Source organism: Haemorhous mexicanus, chromosome 3, assembly GCF_027477595.1.
Source record: "Haemorhous mexicanus isolate bHaeMex1 chromosome 3, bHaeMex1.pri, whole genome shotgun sequence".
In the NCBI taxonomy this organism is placed as follows: domain Eukaryota; kingdom Metazoa; phylum Chordata; class Aves; order Passeriformes; family Fringillidae; genus Haemorhous; species Haemorhous mexicanus.
The window spans coordinates 28,417,924-28,442,410 of NC_082343.1; the positions used below are offsets into that span (position 1 = coordinate 28,417,924).

At 41.3% G+C, this 24,487-nt stretch overlaps 1 protein-coding gene across 1 annotated transcript in view; it reads left to right on the forward strand.

Annotated features, from left to right (window-relative positions):
* EPAS1 (endothelial PAS domain protein 1) overlaps nucleotides 1-24,487 on the forward strand; it is a 77,465-nt gene that overhangs the window by 24,077 nt on the left and 28,901 nt on the right. Inside the window, exon 2 of the mRNA XM_059841207.1 lies at nucleotides 17,741-17,931. Coding sequence (XP_059697190.1) covers nucleotides 17,741-17,931 — 191 coding nt within the window. The remainder of the gene's footprint in view (nucleotides 1-17,740; nucleotides 17,932-24,487) is intronic.

The following is a 24,487-nucleotide window of genomic DNA, read 5'->3' on the forward strand; positions in this document are numbered from 1 at the left end:
ACTTGCTCCTGACCATCCTTCAAAATACCTGCCCTTTCTCCAGCTCCTTCTCCTTCTCCAGCTATTGCTGCCAATTTCTGTTTCACTGTGTGACTGCAAGGACTGTAATCCTTGGGAAGGCTAGGTCTTGTTGGTCCACACAATCTGTAAAGTATATTAACTCCCTCTCCTCACCCTAAAAACTAAGACAATGGCACCTGAAAAGCTGGGGAAACTTTTCCTGTGTGTAGCTGTGCAGATTATTAGCTAGAGCACATAGTCTTGCTGGTCTTGGTCAGATAATTTCTTACAGGCTCAGGCTAATACAATGTGCAAAGGTAGTATTGTTTAATATTTGATTATGCATTAATGCCTTGATATTTTCATATGTAATGTAAGAGAAAACATCACACATATGAACTTTCTAAAGTACTTTTATCTGACAAAAACCTTTGTGTTAATCTTGTTAGTGATGTGGGTCTGTATTGTACTGTAGTGCCTTAGCATTTATGGTGGCTGAGGCTGTTTATAGAAATCTGTAATGTTATAATACTCTGAGCATTGCTTCTGTATTATGCCCATTCTCTGGGTAATCCTTTATTCCCACTGCAGCTTCAAAGTGTTTAGAAAAAAGGGCAGGGTGCTATTAAAAATGTGTTTATGGCAGAGCAAGTTACTGAATTCTTTTTTGTCAATACTGGTCAAATACATGAAAGTTGTCTTCAAAGGCAAACTTAGTGGCATAATATTTAGATAGCAATACAATGGAGTAATAACAATGCCATACTGTAAGAAACCCTAAGTTCTAGTTGGCTGATATAAATGCAAATTTAGGGCAATAACCTGAAGGTATGGTGGCAGAGGTCTGTTTGCAGTGTAGAGCAACAGGCAGGCAGGATGTGATGCACAAGGTGATTCTGTACATGGCACGTTAAACACAACTTCAGTGAAGTTAAACTTTGAGTAACATCAAAGCTGTATTGCCATGGCTGGATAACAAAGCAGTGTAATGTGTTGGCACTGTGCTTACACCTGAGAGAGAACAAAATGGAGCAGCAAAACTGAGGGAGTGTGAATGCCAGTGTAGATACAGGGGAAACTCTGCTGTTTGTCATATTCACTTAATTGTTTGTGATCTTGTAGGTATGATTGGATGTTGAACAAAACAGTTTCACTGCAAAAAAAGGTCCCCAGTTCCCTGATGACAGAGTGAAATAGAGAGGTAGCTCCCAAAACTACTGAAACTGTAGCATGAAAGGAAATAGGAAAACAACACCTCTGGTGAAAACTCAGTGTAAAATAGAGATGGAGATGCAGAATTAAATCCTAAGGACAGCTAGTCTTAGACTAAGCTCTAGTTTGAACTTCCAATTCACCCTCAGGGAGGAGGACGCAAGGGCTCAACTCCTCCTGGCCTGTGATGTGAGTGCCAGAAGCACACTAGAAAATCAGCCAGTTTAGGTTGTTTAGGTGAGCAGTTGGACCAGGGATAAAGCATGTAAGATCAGAGATAATTGAGCAGACAGCCATGAAAAGAAGTTTACTCAGGCCAAATTGGAAAAGGCTTTTCAATAAATGAAATGGACTCTGCTTCACAGGACAGGTGTTCTCACTAGGGGAGCACTTACCTTTCTGAGGAGGGCTGGCAGTGGCCTTGCAAGAACAAGGGGTAGCATGGGGCTCACTGAGCAGGTAGCCATGGGAACTTGCCAAGGGTGAGGATACAGCAAGCTTGTGAGCAGAAACATGGGAAAAAATACTTAAGCATACAGAAAATAGATCCTGACATAAGGTTTGTTTTAGTTTTTTTGGTGTTTTTTTGAGGGCTGAGTTGTATCTGCACAGTTGCAGTCATGTATATTTGTATGAGGGTACTGCTTAATAGAAGGTACATTTTCATCTTCCATTTAAAGTTTTTATCCAGTATCTTTTCCTTTTCTTTACTGGATCCCTGTGGGAATAAGAAGTGTATCTTTCTTGCTGAAGCTACTGTGCAGGCTGAGCCCTTTTGTTCTTAAAAAGTGTTATTCATGGAGTTAAACAGAATTAATCTTTGTCCTCCTGACAGTTCTCAAAGCCTGGTTAATTAAGATGATCTGTGCTTGCATAACTAGGACTTAACAAAGTCCAGATGTTCCTGTATTTCAGGCACACCTGCACCTTTTCCCCTCTGTGAAGCATGACACTTAGGGTGAAAAGTTCTTGACTCCTCTCTTTATCTAATTCTAGGTCTGCACTTGGAAATGTTTTCCATATTCTTGAAGTCTTTCTGCACTCATGGGATTTTTAATTTTTCTTTTTTTTTGGTTGTGTGCTTTCCCTTTCCTCTCCCTAAATCTGCTGACGGCACTCCCAAATCTTTATCCCATTTTCTGAATTGTGTTATCTACTTCCTCCAGAGATGGTTTGATAAAAATCTGGTTTCCAGTTCTCTCCATGTTTCAGGCTTCTGTGTAGAAGAGAACATAATTTAATGAACCTCTCTTTGTGGTCTTTCTTGCGTTTTTTTATATGGTTTTCATTTCAAATGCTCCTCAATATTTTATTTCTTTTTCTCTACTGAAATAGATTTGTATTGAGTCATTGGAAGTGCTATATCACAGACCAGTTACAGATTCATTCTCTCATGGCCTCTGGAATTATGTGAAACTCCCATTGTTTTCTAGAATAGATTTATAGGAAAAGTTACTTTTTTTCCTTGCAGAGCCCTTGTTTTGTTTAAACTTTTTCCAAAACTGTTGTTTCTATCTACTTTCTCTTTTAAATCTTTATCCCTTTTTCTTGGTAGCCGAGTAACAGAGCTGATGTGGATATCTAGATGTTCCTTCCCATGCTGAACAGTCACTGCATCTCAATAGTTGATCTGGTGTAAGGAGTGTGACATGTCCCAGGAGAGTCTGAGAGAAAAGTATTTCCTGTTTATTGGCATTAAAACAACACAAGAAACACAAAACTTACTTTGAAGAGTTGTGTTCCAATCTCCCATTGGTGCAAGTCAGGATAACTCCATTGAAGTTAGTGGGATGAGGCAAGAATTGATCCTGGGGCAGGTGTGATGTGATTCCTCCAAGAAACACTTGGGAGGGGAGACCTTGCCTTTGTAGTATCACGGGCCAGTCCTTCATCCTGAGCTCTGTTGTGTCCCCCGTGTCCTCTTCCTTTGTACCACAAGTATCATTGTTTGGATGGAGTTTCAGGTGGTTTTGCTGTCACTCCTCTCCTTGGGTCCCCTGTTTGTGCATGGGGAGGAGTGTCAGTATTGGATCCCTGCTCTGAGTGGGAGTCAGATGGGTCAGACATGGGACATCTCATGTCAAGTATGTTTTTCCCAGTGTTTTTATTGCTGTTTTGTCTTTAATGCTAAAATGAGGAAGTGAGAAGTTTAATACTTCAAGATGATAATTTAAATAAATGCAGCTCCCAAAAACGTGGGAAAGACGTGTTTTGAAATTGGCTTTGCAAAGCTGTTTTAGTCAACTGTACCTCAGAGGGTATGCTCTATGGCATTCCATCCTTCCCATGTAAACACTGGGGAGGGAGAGGTCACAGAAACAGGCTTTGCAGCTGCTGCCTGTAAGCACTCTTTAGGTTTTACTGTCCAGAGCAATCTGTCTCTAGAAATGTTTGCGCCTGGCCCAGCGAGTGCTGACGGTGCGTGACAGCGAGTACGAGTGACAACAGTGACTCTGGAAGCACCTGAGGAGTGACTTGCTGTGTAGAGCTGCTGCCTGTTTCCACAGGGGAAGGCAGAAGGGGAAACAGCATTACCAGAGGCAAACACTGCATTTTCTGGGAACTGGGCTGGGGAGCGTTTGCGCGTGTGTGGTTTTTTTTCTCCCGAAACCCCACAGCTTATCTCGCTTGTTTCTCTGTCTCTCCTCTCCCCTCTGGCCAAAATCGACTCTGTAATTCTTTGCTCTTTCCTGCCTGGCCTGATGTTTTCTCATGTTAAACGTTGGGTTTGGATTTGCACCTAGTTTCTGCACAGAACATAGGAGTGATGCAAGACCTGTTGGTTAGGAGGTTTTTCACAGCGTGAACAGAGACTGAAAGTGAAGTGGTATTGGGTTGCTACACCAGTGGGCCCAAAATAACTTAAGGCCTTTAAAAACAGGCAGTAAGAAATAAATTATAATGGAGGAAAAAGAAAATATGTACAAATATTTTGACAGTGAAGGTGACTGACCAGTAGAGCAAGTTTCTAAATGCTGCAGTGGGTTGGCTTTGGTTCTCCATCCTTGAAAGCTGCTCAAGTTGGTCAGACTGTTGTTTTAAAGAAATGCTCAGATTCAAATTGTATTAATTCAAGTGAATCGTGCAACCTCTGATCTACAGGTTAGACAAGTTGTTGGCATTCTTCATTTCTGGGCTGATGAGGCTTGACGCTGTCATTCATCCTTCTCCCAGAGCTGTTAGCAAGCTAGAGCTTCAGGGAAACAAATCTTCATTCAGGTTTTTAATAAAACCTGCTGTAATCACAATGAACAAATCCCTGTGTCTGCAGAGGCACAGACCTACGCCCTACCTCACTATGAGTTGGAGTTTAATTGAAAATATAGCAAATAGAGGAGAGCCTCTTTCTTCTTACATCTGCTTCTTACATGGTGGATTGGTTTTGTTCACTGTGTTTTTAGAAAGGTTTTGCCAGGCTTTGTTGGTTAAAGCTAAAAGAACTGTTCTCAGCTGTGGTAAACATTTATTGGTAGATAACGAAACTTTATTTAGTATCAGTCATGAAAATCACCTGTTTGATTCTTAGTGATCTGAGAGATTGGTTTCCTCTTAAGTGGAGAAACTGTGGTTGAAATATTCATCCACATGGGTTTGTTCTGATAATGGCTGTTGTCTTACAGTCCTTGAAGATTTTTCCCAGTGTTTCCAAGTTTTCTTGAAAATCAACAGAAATTGAAGTCCATTATCTCTATGAGGAAATGATAATAAGAACAAGGGAGAAAAGTTTACATAGATAATTTTTATATACAGTCATGAATAAAATGGCTTTTAAAATTTTTTAAATGTGTAATAAAACCAGTAGTATGTTCATGAAGTGTATTTCTCCAAGGCTTGATGCTTTATAAATGTACCATTGACTAAAAACTACATTAAATCAAGTCATATTTGTACAACTTGGATTGTCTCCATAAGATGTTACTATGCCTTGCTCTTTAATTATGACTTGCTTTCCATATGCCTCAGTCTTAAATGTATTTCACAGTAGCATAAAGCTGTTCTAGTAAGAGTTAAATATTTATTCATGTTCTGTATTCTGTACTAAAGGATCATTTTCCCCCCCTATCTGTGAAGGGGTAAATATATTTTTATAATATATTTACCCTTGGCCACAGCAGCATGTTCTGTGCAAAGGTAGCTAACTGCACTGGCAGACACACACAGTTCAAAAGAATACATTAGCACAAGAAGCGACGTTCCCTTTTGGATTCAGCTTCCATCAACATGCCTACGTGGTGCTCTCTCTGTGCCTGCCTCAGCCCTCCCCTGCTTCTGCTCCTGGTGGTACAGCTGTTTCTCAGCCTACCTCAGCTTTGGCCTCTATACCATCCCAGTTGTGTTTTCTAACAACAAAACCATGATTTTTTGGCAGTGAGTGCAGCTTCTTTTCTTTTTTTAAAAATATTTTTCCTTCTTTTTTTTTTTTTCCCATTTTTTGAGAAAGCAGTTAGGTTTTAGGAAATGATGCAGTTGGGTTGATTAAGTTACATAATTTAGGGAAAGGATGAGAAGAATAAAAATTTCATTTTCCAACAACCGCTGTAAGGAGGCACAAAGTATGTTTACAAAACAGTGTTGGTAGTTACTGGGTTGAGAGCACCCTCACTCCTGACTTGAGAGATGCCATCTGTTTTGTGTAACTCCTGTGGCCACTTCTGTGTATACTGATCCAGTTGCACGCATTTCTGCATGTGCATCTTGGACATTCTCGTCAGAAATTTGGTTGCTGTATAGTTAGAATCAAAACAGTGAATATTGAGGCACCACACCCTGACAGATGCACAGTTCTGATAGATCTCCAGGACCTGCCTAGTTGTGATGTGTTGTTAAGCTTACAATTGTGGATGGCATCATATGAAACAATAAAGTCTTGTTTCTTTTCTGGAAGAATTGAGTTTTTCCTACCTATGTTTTTCATAAACAATTTCTTACAGCTGACTCCTGCCTCCTGCCCTCTTTGGGTGATGGGGCCATGGTGCAGATGAGAATTGGGCCCAGTATATCCATATGTGCCTTGTTTGCTTAAACTTAAGGAGTGCAAAAGCTCCAACAGGAATAACGCCAAAATACTGAAATGTTAATTCATAGTTCTGAAGTAAAACCCAGAAAATAGAAAAAAATGTGGCCACGTGATTTTACTTTTGTATATATACATAATTTCTTCCTAGCTTTGCTGCTTCTTGTGTTCATATTTTTTTTCCTTTTCCCAGAGTAACCATTTTTTAATTGTAGCTACATAGAGGTTTAGGAGTCAGTAGTCAGTAGGAGCAGGGAAGCAATAAAGCAAGAAACACCAGAAGAGAAAGACTGCATCCAATTATTTACCTTGTGTTACAATACAGACTGCCTTCATATCAGTTCCCTTTGAAAGTTAGTGTTTAGTGAGTAATTCAGGGTGATGTGTCAGAGGAGCTAGCGGCCAATTCCCGACAGAACCAAGCCTTAATTTTTAAAATATTTTAAATACTGCAGTTGAGTGTTGAGGGGCCACAACTGTTTCCTCCTCAAGTACTGGAGTTTCGATGTCCCTCGGGCTTCTGCCACGAGCATGCTTGCGGAGGGGCAGGTCAGCAGTGAGAAGACTCCTCAGGACTTTGCCAGGAGGTGAAGGTGTGTGTTTTGGGGTTACTGATTGCCCCCAGGTTACATCACTCCAGGCTCTGATTTTAGCTGTAAATTTAGAGGAATTGCCTAACTTGGCTGAAGTGACTGCTGCTTTTCTGGCCAGGTAGCTGATGTGGTCTTACCCTCTGAGGTGTCAATCCTTTTACCTTGTTGTAAGCAAAGAAAAAAATTTACCCCAGCTGAAGCTACTAAATTTCGATTTTTATTGACTTAAACTAGTGGCAGACTTTTGAATACTAATGAGAACTCAAAATCACAGCACGCAAAGTTATCACTGCTCCAGTTTAACCCGATGACTTAGTTAGGAGGAGGGAGACAGTGAAAGAGCTACTGTGTAAAATAACAGCCCTCCGAAGAGAAGGCAGGGGCTGAGAATGAGCTGTGTCCCAGGATGTTTGTACAGACAAAACCCACACCCCAGAGGGCAAAAAATGTAGCCTGGCCCTCAAAATCTGCACTTGATCATTGTTGCAGGAAGTGTAGGAAACTGTGTTACAAGGAATGATCAAAATTTAGAGCATCTGTATTGTTACTTTCAGGAATTATTATTCCCTGCTTGCCAAAGAAATGGCTGTTTAATCTGTCTTTCTGGATATCCATCATCTTACCCCATGGATGGCTACAAATTGCCAAGAGATAGAGAAGGAGAAATCACTAACTTCCATCATTACCAAGTGCACGTTAACATGGTTAAAACCCAAAACCATGGATTTGGATGGCATTATTTAATACAGAATTTATTGCAAGATCTGTTTTTTTAACTTTAGCATTAAAAGACGTGACACTTCAGGAGGACAGAGCATGACTTATTAACAGACAATGCTGCAAAATAATTTTAGTCAGGGTTTTGAATGTTCTCTAAAGGAGACAAAATATTTTCATTGGGAGTTGGCGTGTGCCCCCGCTGCCGTCTTTAGAGCATCCATCACAGAGACCTCATGCTTGAAACAAGGTGACACAAAGTGGGAGAATTTCTGTTGTGGGTGCTCCGCTGCCTTTCTACACTGAACTTATGAGTAAGGGTGCTGCAGTGAGCTGCTGTAGTGAGCATCATCAGAGAGCAGCCCAAAGCCTCAGGAGAAGGAGCTATTTCTGTGCTCCCGAGGCTGGGGCTTCACCTGCTCAGTCTTTGCTCTGTTGGAAACCTCACTGACTGTGATGGAGACAAGCCTCTGTGAGACTGGCTTCCAGTTTACAGCTGTCTGCTGGTTTCAGAGATCCATTTAATTATGGATTACTTTTTGCTTCTTTATCTCTGGCTGCTGTTTTACCTGAAATATTTTATTAGTCCTAGCTGAAATTGGTAGGAAATTCAGTCTCCTACAGCTGAAATGCATTGTAGTGGACCGTTAAGCAATTTTTTCAATTGTGTCAATATAGTTACTTTTCAATCCCTATAAATGCTAGTTATCATGTATTTACTAGCCAATACACTTTTAAATTTCAATTTTACTGTAAAAATTAGGATGTCTATTTGAGTCAGCTTGCATAGAGAGCCTGGAGACACATAAGAGAAGAAAGGAGATGTGGAGAGGTTTTGATGGGTGGCCTCTCACGGCTCTTTTTGGTGAAGATTTCTACATCTTTATGGCTTGCTGATTTCTTCTCAGGGGTTGGAGAACCTACAACATATTGAAGGGTGGGCTGTTTATTTTCCCTGTGTTGTTTTTATGTACTGAAATATTGTAGTGAAAATAGCTGGGTGGGGTGTAATGAATGTTTTCAAAGACCTTCCTTTGAAAGAGGCTTTTTTCCAGCCTTTGGTGGTCACCACCCATTTTCCTGTGCTGTGCAGGCCTCTCTCATTGTTCCTACCCACAAAGGCCCCTTGTGTGAACCTGTCAGCAAATGTGCCAGCACAACAAGCTAAAATGTCATGAGATAGTGGTCCAAGCCTGCTGAAGCCCCAGGGTCTGCCCCCACAAATGTTGGTGAGTATTGCCCAAGGGACAACACAGAGTTAGATCATAAAACTTGGGATTTGTCAGCAATGCTCTGTGTGAGTCTCTGAACTGTTTACAGCTGAGTGGGCTTGGGGCTGAAGCGTTGGTACGCATACCACTGATAGCAAAGTGATGCCATGGCAATGTGTGTCCCTTAGGCTTGAAATCAAGCTTCATTGAAAAATTGTCCCTGTTTACCTGCAGTTGTGCCATCTTATTAAATAATGCCCGTTGTGGTTTGGTATGGGCTGAGGAATGTGGTCAGTGCCCCACTGAAAATGAAGCTGGTTTTGAATTTAACTATGGGGCCCACCTCCCTGCCCCCCACCCCCAGCCTGCAAATTGCACTTCATTCACCTTTAGCTTTAACCCTCTGGTGAAGAGATAAAGCACATCCTTTCATATGTGTTTTTTAGAGTAGGTAAATAGTTGGGTTATCTGAAAACAGATCTTAGCAATACCTGCTGAGCCTTTGAGCAGCAATGTGTATGGACCTCTAGATTAGCTGTCAAAATTGACTGATTTTACTGCAAGTAATGCCCCAAGATAAGGATCTGTAATCTCTCAAACACAAATCATTGATAGCCATCTGGGGTTGTGCATTGTCATAACCTACCTTATCCCCACCACTGCAGTGCCATTCCAGGAGAGAAAAGCAGAGTGATACATGTATCACACAAAATTAAAAAAATTGGCTTTTTGAAAAGGAAGTTCAGTTTTGGCCAATGTTGAAACGGTCATTTCTGTTGTCTTATTTAGAGTGGTTGGTGCTGGGCCTTCTTCAGTCTGCAGGTCATCTCTGAAGCTTGCCTTGTCTTGGCTGGTGTCAGAGTTGATTGCCACAGGGAAGGAATCCATGATCTTGATGGAGCAGAGCAGTGCAAAACCAGTCTGGGGAGAGAAGACTTGAGCTGAGATGAATGGCTGGCCCACTGAGATTTGACTATATGCTGTCCTCCTTGTTTCTCTCCAAATGTCTCTAATATTTTGAGAAGACAGAGGGTGTGTTTCACTGATCTGTTTTAAATGTGGGCTGCAGCAGCTTTACAAAGGTGACCCAGAGCTGTTTTGACCTTCTATGAGCAGCATTGGTGCTTTCTGAGCATGCAGTGACTTGGAGCAGGATTCTGGACTTCCTGAAAGCCAAGCCAGAGTAGAGTCATCTAGCCCTAATATAGGCAAAAAGGCAGTGCCACTATCTGCCCCAATAGCTGATCAGCAGCCTGGCATCTTCTCTGCTGCGGGCCTCAGGTGGTTCCATGGGGCAGTGCCTTGCCCTGAACACAAAGCATTTGGCACATCCTCTGAGGTACCAGGCCTGTGCTGGCGTGGCAGCTGCGGGACAGGCTGGCACTCTCGGCATCGTAAAATAATCCAGGAAGAGATTAATGGCTACCGAAATCCTAATACTTATCTTTCTGGTCAAGGTACTCATAAAAGCAGAGAAAAAAAGGAAGAACATAAATCCTTAGACACTGTATTGCTTACTGTGATTAAATTTATCAGACTCTGTTGACATATTTGAACCTAAATGCTTTTAAAAATGTCAGTGCTCCTGCAGCCTCAGTGAGGTTGCAGCAACAAGGTTTGCAACATTGAACTTCCAAAGTGCTAATAGTCGCTGTGATAACTTTAGTATTTACAGTGATACCTTAAATTGCACTTATAAAATGTTTTTCTTTTAGTGGCTGCATTAAATGCAGTTAGTGGTATAAAAAAGATGCCAGTTCTATAAACATTTTTAAGCTGTATAGCTATAATACTTTTTCTCTTCGTACATTTTTTTCTTTTTTCTTTTTTTTTCCACAAATCAGTGCCAAGAATGTTAATGAAAATAAATAAAACACAAACCCAATACATTTTAATTTTTATTACTAAAGGTGCAATCAGAGCTTCAGACTCTAGAGAAGTTGTGGTCTTATGTGTGCTTTTGAGGTACATATAAATTTATCCTCTGTAAAGAAAATCTATTCCTGGCTGTGTTACTGTCAGCTTCTGTGAGGGTCTTGGAGTGATAAGGACTTAGTGAATCACAAATATGTTTGAAGGCACCAAAACTTTGGTAATCATTTAGGCCTCACCTCTTGATACTGTAATTGTAGTAGCCAAATCCTCTATTGTTGTGCCAAACATCCTAATGAGAATGGAAATGAGTTCCTCACTCTTAATGCAGACTCTTCCCTCCTCTGTGCCTGAGACACTCAGATTTCTCATTTTCCTATCATCTCACCTTTGGTTTTAAACTCTGGTGAAGGAATTACGTCTATTGCTATGGCAGTGGGTGCCAAGCTTTGCTGAACTAGCAGGGATTTGTTATTTAATGAGTATGTACAGAAACACAAGAAATTCCTCAAACAAGCCAAGGAGCTCATGGTGAGTTACTGTAAGTTAGGGCAGCTTTAAAGGAAGGGTGGAAGATACTTAATTTCCTTTTTTTTGTAATAGCCCTTTCTGTTAGTTGCCTTTCTTGTCACCTTTGAACTTTCATTTCCTTTATTAACAAATTCCCCTTTTGGCATCCTTTGAGTTTATTTTTTATCTGTACTGGGTACTGTATCCCAGTGGGCAGCAATGCTGCTTTAGCACTTGCCTTCCATGAGTACTCCACGTATTTCAAACTGGTTTTGGGGTTTTTTTCATCTACCTGAAAATAACTCTGTGTCCTTTCCCTTCCTTTTGCTCTAGCTGGTGTGCTGAATCTGGGCATCTGGTGTCTTGTCAAGCTTTAGAAAGTTATTTTCACTGGAAAGAGGTATAAGGAGGGATCTGCATGGCACTGTGTATGGGTTTCCTTCAAAGTTTTCATAGTTTGGCCTGAGTTCGTGGGGAGTGAGTAAATTGCTGCTTCTAGCACTTTTTATTTACTGAGGGTCACTTTTATTACTTTAACTGAGGGAGCTTTCAAAAGCACAGCATGCCATCCAGAATAAACTGCTTGTCAGGTAGAATGGTTACAAATACTTTTTAAAGGAATTTTAAGGCTAAGTAAGCATGACTGCTGGCTGCTTGGTGTCTGGAAGCACATCTCTGGGGCAGTCAAGTGGCGTGTTCTGAGATAGCTATGGAGTGCCTCACAGTCAGCTAAGCTCCTTTTTTATTATTCTGGTTCAAATCAACTAGGAATTGGCCAAGCAGAAAGTAATGCGAAATATAAACTCAGCAAAAAATGTATTTGCTAGTTTGAAATAAATCTTTTTTGTTATCTAAGGTAGGACTGCCTGTTAAAATACTTCTATTGAGTTTTAACAGGTTTTAGTTTGAATTTTTTTATGCTGAGCATCTGATTTTTCATTTATCTGTACTGTAAAGTATTTTCTTATCTTTGCATGAGCAGAATGTATTTTTCTTGTTCTGCAAGTTGGCATTTGATGCTTTAACTCTAAACCATTCAAAATGAACATTTGCTAGAGAAATTACATGTGACAACTTAATTAACAGTGGATTCTTGACCTTTAAAGTGCTGAAGCTAGAAACATTTAATAACCAGCCATTGGATATAAAGTAATATGCTCGTTGTTTTACTAGCTTGCATACATGGCAGTTTGAAGCAAAGTCCAAGGGTCACCAAAATCATGAAGTAAACTCAAGCGGGTCTGTCTGAACTGCATAATTCAAAGTGCTGTCTGGATGTGTCACACAGAATGTAGGTACGAGTGAAGGCTACCGGCTTACTTATGAGATATTTTTCTGCAAGGTGTGCATTTCAGTTTCTCTGAAAGCTTCTGTGATCTGGAGCCTGCACAGTGGGAGTGTAATACAGTGCAGTTGCTGCACTGCTGAATCTTAAACAAGTGTGTGTGTGTGTGTACAACCTGAGTATCGACCCACATGGACTCGTGAAGAGCAGCGAAACCCCAAGGAGAAGACTGCTGTCCTGGCAAGTCCTCTCCATCAGCTTAGAGGAGGCCACCAATGTCCTTGACAGAAGGGAAGACCCCTGATGCTAACTGCCTGGCACTCTCATCAGCTGCGTGGGTACCGAGGGCTTTGAGGGGGTTGGAAGAGCCTGCGGGAAGGACCGGGCAGATGGATGGGTGGAGGTGGTGGGCAGGGATTCCTGGTGGAGATGAAGTACTGCTGGGATTTAAACTGCAGAGAGCAAATACAGTCCCAGGCAGTGGAAACAGGACTGAAACCCCAGCTCAGTCCCTGGCTGCTGAGGTGAGGACTCTGTAGGCACTTAACCAAACTTTGGATCAGCGAGTGATGCCGTGTGCCGAAGCTCCCAGGAGGGGGATGATGTGTGTGCCCCATTGTTTGTGGGGCTGATCCTTCCTGTCTCTGGGTCACAGGTACCTTCTGAGGATATGCTGCAGCAGGACAGTGGCAGCAGTGCAGCCTCTGGCTGAGGGAGGCTCCCTGAGCAGGTTTCCTGGCTGCTGGAGCCTGGAGCTGTCACAGCAGTGGGCACTGGGAAGGCAACTCCTAAGCTGACACAGTAGTTTTGCAAGATTGTTTAAAGCAGATGGGTTATGTGGGTCTTCAGGTTTTGCCAATAAGTTGCTTTCCCTGAAGTTTCCAGTCCTGCAGTAAGAGAGGCTTCAGAAAGTTAGATTATGATCTTCACCCCGGGTGTGCAAGACCTTTGTCTGCAGGCATTCCAGCTGATTTCAGTGAAGCTGTGTTGTAAGGGCCTGCAATGAGCAAAAGAGATAGGAATCTGGCTCCTGGGATCCATGCAAGGCATTTCTACATCACCTGGGGTGTTTTCACTCAGTGGCATCAAGAGGTCTGTTCCTGGGCATGGGTGTACCCTTGGGACTAGTTTGGTGTTTGGATTCTAGGAAGAAGCGTAGAGAACTGCTTATGAAAATTTGGAAGCTTCACCTTGGGAGTGCAAACAGTTGCCAGTTGTTTGTCATCTTTTCTCACGTGCATTGGTCGATAAATTCTATTTTCAGAGTGCAAACTAAACCCACCAGGAAGGAGTGGGAAATCATGTAAACAGCTGTCCTGAGGATACAGTGCTGTACTTGTGTTCTGTGTCACAGAACTGCCTGTGCCTCCGGAACTCTTCCATTCCCAATGGCTTGCACGCCCATAAGCAGTGCGGCACTGGCATATCATCCAGGAGCCCTGGGAGAGTCCTTGCTGGGAAGTGGCACCTCCCTGCTCCTTCTCAAGTCTCCTGACCACCATTTATGTAGCCAAGTCCTGAATGGAGTCACCAGACCCATTCCTCAGCTTGGCTTCCCCATTTCCAAAAGAAATTTGAGCTTCTCCATTCCTTTCTTGGTTTATTAGGACCAGTTATGCTATGATGGCAGTGTGAGGGTGCATACACAGCTCCATGGAATCTTATCCTGCCTGATTCTGGGACTCCTGAAGGAGCAGGTGTCCAGGAGCTCCCTGGAGGCTTACCTTGGAATACCCTGGGGCTTTGGACCAGTGTAGGGTGGTTTGATTGCTGGTGGCTTTCTCTGCTCTTCCCTCTGCACTTTTACAATTCTGTCAGAGCGAGCGAGGTTTCTGCTTGCCTTGCTTTCTCCAAGGGGTGACGCACGCGTGTGCTCTTTTTCTGCCACACAAGTGGGTGGTTTATGTGCTAGGAGGGAATGATTCATAAATTAGCTAGAGCCCAGGCCTTTTCCCTATTGCCTGGGAGATGTGTGAAGGGGATTCAGCATCGGCCTTTCTTTCCTCCTGGCCTTCAGCCGTGCAGGTTGCAGTCACTTTACCGCTCTCCAGCTATGGGTGGTCCAGCCTCACCCAGGCTGAAATGCTAATCATGTGGGGGTAACTGCAGAGAGAATTTTTAATGGCCAGCAGTTTGCAAACAAAAATAATGAAAATACTGCTTTTCACAGAATTCTGTAACTCAACTGCAATTTTGGGAGTCTTTTGCAACCAGGACAAGTGAGCGCAGAATGACCATCTTTGACATGGACATCCCTGGGAGGCACAGCAAGAAAGTTTAGATGGAGGTCTTGAGTGGGGAAGTGGCATGAGGGCGTTTTGGGTCTTGGTGGGTTTCTGCTGCCCTGGCTACAATAGCAACACAACTTGAGGGTCTGCTGTGTGAGGGGAGATGGGGAGGAAAATTGAGGTGCAGGAAGCCACGAGGGGAAAATGCTTAATAGGCAAGTTGTTTGTTTATTTAAAATTATAATGGATGAGCAGAAAAGTCTTTTGAAAGTGACCCGGCAGGCTGATTCCTCTCCCTGTTTCCTGATGTGAGAAAGCTCTTGTGTGGTGTGTAAAGAAAGGAGATGTCTCTCTGCAGAGGACCTTAGCAGGACAGTCAGAAGCAGTGTTGAGGGAAAGCATCTGTAACAGAGAGAGAGAAAATCTTTCTCTGCTTATAGTGTTAATTATTAGAAACTGTGAGCAAGCCATGGTTATTGAAACCAGCTTGTCTCATTAGCCGCACTTCAAAACTGTATTTGCAGAGGTTAGACAACTAAATATTTTTCTTCGTGGCTGAAGTGGTGTCATGAGAGACCCTGTCTTATACAACCTGTTTTTACTGTATAAATTGTGACCTGATTTTGGCCTTGTTTCCCAAAGTTTCATAATTAAATGAGGAGAGACTGGATCTTGTTTTGCCCAAGTTGGCTGTAATGTGAAAATTGTGGCCTCTAGATTTAGAACAGAGCTCAAACATTTATGGTTGAAGTTATATTTTTCCAGTGGCAATTGGAAATGCTGACAAATACTGCTACATAGTTTTTGTTCTGTTTGGTTTTGTTTTGCTTCTACTCTTTTATTTTCTTGGTATAATTAGAAACTGAGATTTGTTCCCAGTCTAGTGTCTGTATAGACACAGAGCAGGCACATTTTTCTTTAGCAAGCAAGACGTGTTTCTGAAAGTGCCACCAGTATATGTATTATACCTGACTCTCCTGTAGCCAGCACCTGCCCCAGGAGAACATGAGGGATTTTTTGTTGTATCTTAGATAGTTGTAAGGGACTTTTTTTCACATGGATGTAACATGACTCTTACTTGGCAAGGAGAAAAGTATTAAGTTAGTGTCACCCTGTGAATTTCCTTTAGATTCAAACTTAGATGGGTTGGTGTTTGCTTCAGCAATACCCTTGAAGTAATTATTGAAGTTGGATCCTGCCATTATGTACTGAAATATGTGCAGGTCTCCACCAGCACACGCCTCCGGTAACAGAGACTTTGTTATAGAACATTCACCTTGGGCAAAATAATTGTGAAGGAGGTTTGCTGGGGGCTGATCACAGATCTTGAGAAGATGCTGTAAGAATTTGAGCCCTCTTGCCCTGTTAGCACACCCACTAGTGAGCACCTGTCTGATCCCACATATGTGCCCAGCTTCGTGTGTCTTGCAGCACAGGGGCTTCGCTGATGTGTTGTGAGCTCCCTCCTGCTTTGAATGATGATGATGAGTGTCCAGCCTTGTTGAGCCCCAGCTGACACCTTATTGTGACTTTGCTCTTGGCATTTAATGCATGTCCTGGCTGGTTTTCCTTCTTACTAATTTATGAAGCCTCCTGTGGTTTCAGTGCTAGAAGCTTTTGCAGACTTTCTAGGTGTTCAAGAAGCAGTAATCTTCTTTAGAATACTCTGCTATGGAAAGTATATTTTCTATTTTAGGCAGTTTAGTGTGAGACCAATCATGATTGAAACAGTTTCTAGAATTAAGTGCTGCAATTAATACTTGTTTTCTTCATAATCTTCATGCAACAGAATATATTTATTTAAACTCCTGGTTTTGATAGGGTGGGGTTTTTTGGTTGGTCCATTTTTAGTTTACTGGCTCATTATTTTATATTGATGTTTGAAAAAACAAGTTATAAGCTGCTTCCTTTTTGAGAGCCTCGCTAGTGGAGAGAGGTGCTGCTGGTGATTCCAGAAATGAATGTGCAGCCAAAACAGCAAAAACAGTGGAATTGTTCTATCACCCTGTTCTGTGCTCAGTCAAGTGGCACTGGCGGACTGTTGCAAGAATCAGCTTGAAAAGAAATGTATTTTGTGCTGGTGTTACTGTGATCCTCAACTGCAAAACCTCAATTCATGCAAGTGTAGGAACTTGTAGTATCAGTGGGGTTGAAATAGCTCATGGTTTTAAATGGATTCAGATGCTTCATGTTCTGAAATTTAATGAAATTGTACTTCATTAAAGAACCTTAGAGTCGTTAGAGCTCTTAAAATGCCCTATCCTGAACCATTATAAATTTATTCCTTGTGCTTCTCACATGTTAAATTTAGCTTTGTGTCCCTTGGTGGTTTAAACTTGCATACTTGCTTCACAAAATGTCTTCCCCTTTGTTATTTCCTGTCCCTCTGTTTTACATGGAGCTCTACTGGTCATGTTATTCTACTCAAGAAAGAATCTATTTTCATAGACAGTGGAGAGATGGTGATTTAATTAGAGCAGCTTCTCCAAAGAAGGGCTATCTTGCAAGCAACTCTATTTTCCATTTTGTGCCCTTCATGGTCAAAGAAAGATGGCTTTCTGGACAAGTTTTGGATTAAGACCTGAGACAGTTCTATAGACCAACACAATTCGATACTCTACTACTACTTTCATTTTAATGTGGAGTGCAGCCATTGAAAAACTCCATGACATTGTATCTATGCCACAGCCATATTCACTGTAATTATTCTAGCTTTAAAATGGATTGCCACCCCAGAGTAAGTAAATTTATATTGAACAAACAAAAAAATTATTCTTAATGTTTCCTGAGCCCAGAAGTAATAATTTGCTATTTCATTTTGAATCTCTTGCCTAAGGCAGATCTCAATTCTGTTGTACTGTGTGGGGATTCAGGGCATTCAAAGGCTGACTCACGTACAGTCTGAGCCCTTTCCAGCTGTGGCAGTCCTCTCCTAATTCCCATTCAAAGGGCACAAATAAGTATTAAAGCTTGGCCAACTGATTTCAAACACTTGACAGAAAGGATTCATTGCTGAGAAGCTACACTCTTGTAAACACCTCACAAGTTGTGAATTGCATTTCAATAAATGTTTTTCCTTTCTCTTCTTTACCTATCAGGAGCAGTTCCGAACGGAGGAAGGAGAAATCAAGAGATGCAGCAAGATGCAGAAGAAGCAAAGAGACCGAGGTTTTCTATGAGCTGGCACATGAGCTGCCCCTGCCCCACAACATCAGTTCCCACCTGGACAAGGCATCCATAATGCGCCTGGCAATCAGTTTCCTACGGACTCATAAGCTTTTGTCTTCAGGTAAGATCTGGCTAAAAGAACTTAAGTGTCCGGGCTGGCTGATGGCAGCTTGGTAAGATGATGCATGCTCTTCTCTGACTACAGGGTTACCAAAATTACAGTTAGTGCAGGTGTTTTCCCCTCTCTAAATAAAACTTCTGAGAACTCTTGAATGTGGTTTATTAATCTCAGTTACGATATTTTGAGCTTTTAAGAGTTTAATCAGAATTCAAACATATGCCTTAAGCTTCCATGCTGAAACAAATAATTTTCAGTTTGGCGTGGCAAGCATGTTTGTGCCTGCACATTCAAACAGCAGCTGGGACACTCTGAAGGTCCAATACTTTGTTTGAAAGGAGTAATCGTGCTATCCACTGGCAAACAGTAGTAGGTAGGTTGCTTAAAACAAGCTGTACTAAGATAGCTAAAACAACTGCTAAATACTTGATGTGAGTGGATTCTACACAATCAGTTTTGCTCATGTTGGACTAGTAGGAAACATGAACAAGCATAATTTTTATAGCCTGTGAAAACTGATAAAATCAGGAATATTCTTATTTTGCCCCCTATACTTGAATGAACACTTTGATGGAAATATGTGGCTCAAGTAGCCTGCAAGATCAATGAAAACAACTGATGTTTCCAGAACTTTCACATGGTGACCTATGAGTCTTCAGAATACGTTAAGAAAACAATGCCTGCATTGTTTGTGAATGGTAACCCCAGAATTTTGTCTTTTCCTTCATTAATGGCAAGACTCCCAATAAGGTCACGATTGCACTTCCTCTACTCAGAAAAGTTGAGTCATACAACAGCAATTACTTTAATAAATGTTATTAGGAAGCATCCTATTTTGTGGTCAAATTTGCTGTTGGTTTATTGTTGGTTAGTCTGAAAGATATGACAAATTCAATTCTGCTTCTTTGTGGCCTGTAATTTCTTTAGCACTTTTGGATTTTGCTGAAGCCTACTGTATAAAATGTAGATATTTTTTATCTTAGCTTACAGAATGTGGTTTTATCATGTGCTCCTGTGAAAAGAAAGTTTATTTGCTGAACAGTGTTTGGAAATCATCTCTGATTTTGTCATGTAACTAATACTTGACGAAGTTGCGTAAATAGGTAAATGTTCTTAAACAAAGCCAATTTGTTAGTAACTTTCTCTTAAAAACACAGCCTCAGCTTTTCAAATATTTATATGGCAGGAACTGAAGACTGACACACCATAGGAAAAGTAAACTCCTGAGAGGCTGTAACTGATAATATAAGTAATGTGCATACCTGTAAAAATCGACATGAAATAGTCAGATGCACTCATCATCAGAAGAATACATTTGCTAAACTGCTAAGATTAAAGTGAACTTTTCAAATGAATTTACATTTCTCAGTAAGACAAAAAATGTACTGACTTTTTTTTGATGCTTCTATTTTATTTTGATGTAAAATGTACTGTATTTATTTTGATGCTTCTATTGTTAGGGCTTAAACACTTATTATTTGATAGTGATGACAACTCAGTATACATGTATAATATTCATACATACAAAGATACTATATTTCTGAGACATATTTCTGTGACAATGTTTGAAAAATAATATGATTCATGTATAAAATTTACATTTTCTTAAAGTACCACCAGTAGCAACAGGCTGTGCTTTAATATTTCATACCTTCTCTATATTGGTTATTTGCTTAGCCTTAAATCTGATGGACTCATTTCCTCAGTCCAAATATTAACTTGGAGTAAATCCTCTCATTAATTTGTCTTGTTAGTCAAATGCAGATTTGTCCATGGCTGCATCTTTAGGCACCAGAGGTGTAGATAAGGGTTTCAAAATCTTAGATGCTTCTAAGTTGAACTTAAGGTCCTTTAAAAGGATGGATTTTCTGGAAATTTTGGATATTCTTTTCTGATAATGAAAATACATTGTAATTAAAGAACTCAAGTCAGAAAACCTTTTCTGCTGCTCATCTCCTATTCTGACTATAGCTAACATATAAATTAAATTTCCTATCTTTGTTGACCTCTGAATAATGTCAGTCTTTATAAGGACATTGGCTTTCACTAGAAAGCCATCCAGTTTAATTCAGAGTGGTGGGTCTTTGGTCTGGAGGCTCACAGATCAAGAGATTTGCTGCCTATCCTGCTTTGACGAGTGTGAAGCAAGATGGAAAACGGCCTTGGGTGATGTTTGTGCTTGTTCTGTTCTTGCTTCTGCTTTGGACCCTTTCTGAGCCTCAAGCAAAGCTGCAGCAAAGGTTTCAGGTGTGTGCTGAGCAGCCTGGAATTTGACCATAAACATACTGTTGCATTTGAGAAGTCTGATTTGACCGACAGGGAGCATGAGGAACATTTTGTCATCTCTTGATGGATGAACTGGGAAATGGGGAGATGGAAATGCATAGAAGCAAATGCCCACCCCAGCCTGCAAACCCCTCTTTGCTTTGTGTTGTCTTTATTGAAATGGTTTGGATTATTTGGGCTGGACACCTACTGTAAACTGGAGTTAAGTGAGTGTATTTGTTCTGTCAGTCATTTGGACATTGAAATAACATTTGCTGCAGCTTAAAAAAAAACTTCAAAATGGGATAGAGATAAAACTACTGTTTGATTACCATTTTTCTTGTCTTTAATTTAATCTATCAAAACCTACTAGCACACCATATTTCATTTTGTGTTACTGTTTGTGGGCACGATTCTCAAACATATCTCTCTGTTTTAAGGCAATTTTGCCTGAAGCAGAGAGAACAAGGACTTTCCCAGGACTGTACCCTCATCCTTCTGCAAGCTGATGCTCCAGGTGGGATTTTGGAGATGGCCGTAGGCAACTTGCCAGTCTCACTCCGCTGGCATTGAGTGTCTCATGCCCTTTCCTATTATTCCCCGAGTCGGAATAGGGCTTTTCACTTGTGTAACTCGGGCTGTTTTATTAGCTGTGTCTGCATAATGACCATTTATCTGTTGGGAAGCCAAGACCTAGGGAAATCTATGCCCACATTCTTTCAGCAGGTGAATGGCAGAGTCCCTGAATCTGAGCCCTCATTGAGAGCTCTCCCGCTACGTGCCTCGAAAAATCCCAACTTCTGGACTGCAGAGTGCATGTCTCCTGCAGGCGTTGTAGGGCCCTTGTCTCCTATCATAATAGGAAATAGCTGGTTGTATATCTCAGAGTTCAAAAGGGTAAAAAATACCAGGTTTGGCTTTATAAAAGTTGCTGCTTTACTTAGTAACACGTTTCCCTTTGATTTTCACAGTAGGCAATTCTGTGTGGGAATGTTGGAGAGGAAGCCTTTAACATTTAGAAATGCAGGCTGTTCGTCTGACGGCCTGATTGAGATTAGCATCACAGGAAGCAAACTGAAACAATAGCTTTATAATACTGTTTCCATGTTGTGCACAGAACAGTACACGGTATAACTGGAATGCTTAGTAGAAATATTTAATTATTATCATCTTAAATATTTTTCAAGATGTCTCCTAATTCTGCTGGCATAATACATTTTTACCATCAATCAGATTTAAATGTTTGGGATAAATTTAGAACAGATCTTTGTTCATTTCAAGTAAAGGTTTTGACCCCATAAAGTGACTGCTGAAAATAGGCATTCTGATGCTTATCAGTAGTGGAGCTTTTGGATTTGGGATCTTAGGTCCTTCAGTGTGGTCAGTTAGCAGTATTTTTCCCATATTATTTTCTAGTATAGCTAGTACGTAAGGCTAATGCTTTTTGGGGAGCTAACAGATGGCAAAAGAAAAAAAAAAACTGCTTTTGCTGAAGAATGACTGCCTCAGTTAAGAGCTAACATTGTGATAGATGCTTAGGCTGCCTCAGATATTCTCTTTTTGTCTGCATATGAGGAGGAGAGTCCATTTTAAGAAGACTGTATGCACACTGCCAATAATTTTAAGTGTTTATTTGAACCATGCTGATGCTAAAGGTGTTACGGAACCAAAACTCTTTAGTACAGTGAGTTTCTCCGTGCCAGGACGACAGAGTTTTCAATCAGGCTAATCAGGCAAACACAATTTTATTGGCTTGCCTTAATTCCATCCCAATTGTGTGGTCACCCGGGTGTCTTTTCTGTGCAGAAATCCAGCAAAGGAAACTGGCTGGGAGTTGGTCTTGTCCAGGCAGACAGCAGCAGAAATGGGGAGGGAACAGGGATACAGACAGGAAGTTGTTTGGGAGAAGGGAGGCCACAAGGAAGCCAGTGTGAAGGTTTCAAGGGAGGGAGACAACAGAGCCGGAAAGCCAGCAGGGAGCAGAAGGGGAAAAAATAGCTTTTCTCTAGGCTTTTGAGGGAGAGGACAGACTGTAGGGAGAACTGATGTAGGCATTGTTTGTGAATGTCTGGACAAGCTGCATCTAATATCAGACCATTGTGGCATAAAACAGTGCTTTAAAAATAGCATGTCTACTTGATTGCTTCTATTACATTGGAAAAATAGTTTTATGCCAACCATGCTGCTAGGGATGAGAGTGAGTCGGGTGCTAAGTGCTTCAGCTACTTGAAGTGATGTCCCCTTTCAGGGAAGGTGCACCCAAAGGTCCCATGGGACTCAAAGCTTGGTCTGATGGGGTGCTGTATTCCCAACATTCAACACCAATGGCTGCGGGACTCCAAGCAAGTTCCTGGGAGCAGCATCTGAATGATCTGGCTAGATACAAACTCTGCAATCAAAACAACACTAACATAAGTGTTTTCTTTATCCAAGATTGCTTGTGCACTTGGAGATAAGAGCCCTTCAGGAAGCTTCAAGTTTAAGAGTAGCTTTTTCTTGATGTATCTAAATTGAAAGCTTTTATTGAACACATTGAAAATATCCCCTTGAACAGGATGTACGGCCCTGTCAAGACAGAAAAAGGAGGAGGAGGGGGGGAAATCTCTTTCCTTTGATGGAAAACAAGAAACCAGGAAGAGACAAGTCAGTCTCAAAGCTGCTCTCTCTGATGCAGGATGAAGCTGCTGTTAGATCTTCCCTAACTTTTGCCTGCTGGCATCAGGCAGGTTTTGCAACCCTCCTCTGGAGTGGCAGCTGCAGCCTGGTATCAGTTATGCACCATATGTAAGCAACTTACCGGTACTTATAGGAACCAGGATGAGACAAAGCCAGGAAAACTCTTTGCAGGTGATGATGTGACCTCCAGTAGAAACACATTTTATCATTGTCTACCTCTGAACTGACCAGAAAGACCCCTTTGAGTCAGATCAAAGGTGTTGAGAGGAATTATAGGCTGTTTGCTAGGAGGTTGTTTATACCTGCACAGTTATTTCTTTTAAGGAGAAGCCTGATTTTTGAGCCTTCAGACTCGTTCCAAGACGCTGGACTGAAGGAAATGAGCAAGCATCTACGGAAAAAGTGTTCTTAAACTTGGGAACAGTGCACATCCTGACAGTGAAAATTAATCAAAGCTTGTTTACAAAAGTTATTTTTAGCATAAAAGGTTATCATAAACACTGCAATAAGCATTTGCCATTCCAGTTCAAAGTTTCTTGTCAATGAATAAATTCTATTTGGCAGTTAGAAAATTTGTCAAAATAAATACTTAAGAAAATTTAATACAGACTGAGACATGGACTGAAAATACTGTATCAAAATTCAAGAAGTACTGCCTTGGGGCAAAGTGAGCAGTGGATGACCCATCAAATGTTGGGACATGGGACACCACTGGTCTGTTCCTGGTTCCCCTGTAGCTCTGACAGTCATATCACAGCAAGGCCACAGCAGCAGTTTTACAAGGCTTTTTGACATGTTTCAACATCTCCCAGTCTCCCCTAGACAGGGATTCTCCTCCTGTATAGGCTTTCCAGAGTTACATGAACACAATCTTGGCTGGGCTCCATCAAGTAGCTATAATATTAACAACAATATTACAGCACTTCATTCTGCTGAATGGGCTGTAATTTAAACTGGCATATTTGCAGCCCAGTCTCCCTGCTGTACTGTCCTGGTGTCTGAACTGAGGTACTCCCCTTCATTGAGGGGAGGTGGAAAATGTTGTAGGGAAAAAAACAGAAACACATCCTTATTTCAAAATTTAGCTTGCAGCTATTTTGAAACACAATGCTAACAAAAACCCAATCAAACAAAAAAACCCCCCACCCCCTAAAAATCATTATAAACTGAGTCCCACTGTTACCCTTCCCAAAGACCTGCAAAAACCTGGCAAGTCTACATGAGGTGCTGCTCTCTGGATAAAGTGACCTCAGACCTACTGGAAACCCAAGGCTGAAGTTCTGCTCTCACCTCCTCATGCTAACTTCCCACTTCCCTTTGGTCCGAGCTTTCTCAAATATTTTCCATCTGAAGCTGAATTTTCTTACACTAATGCTCCAGTTCAGCACCAAGGTAAATGAATGAATACAATTTAAAGCAAAGTGAAACACAGTTGGGATTTCAGGGAGGAGCTTGCTGTAGCCATGCCATTATTTGTTTTGCATCTGCAAAATAAATTCTTTCTGAAGCAAACCAGATTTTTGCTATTGACAGAGACTGAACTGCTTCTGATGTATCACTCTCCTAAAGTGTGTATATCCTCTGTGTATTAGTAGCTAGTGTTTTCCACAGGAGAAAG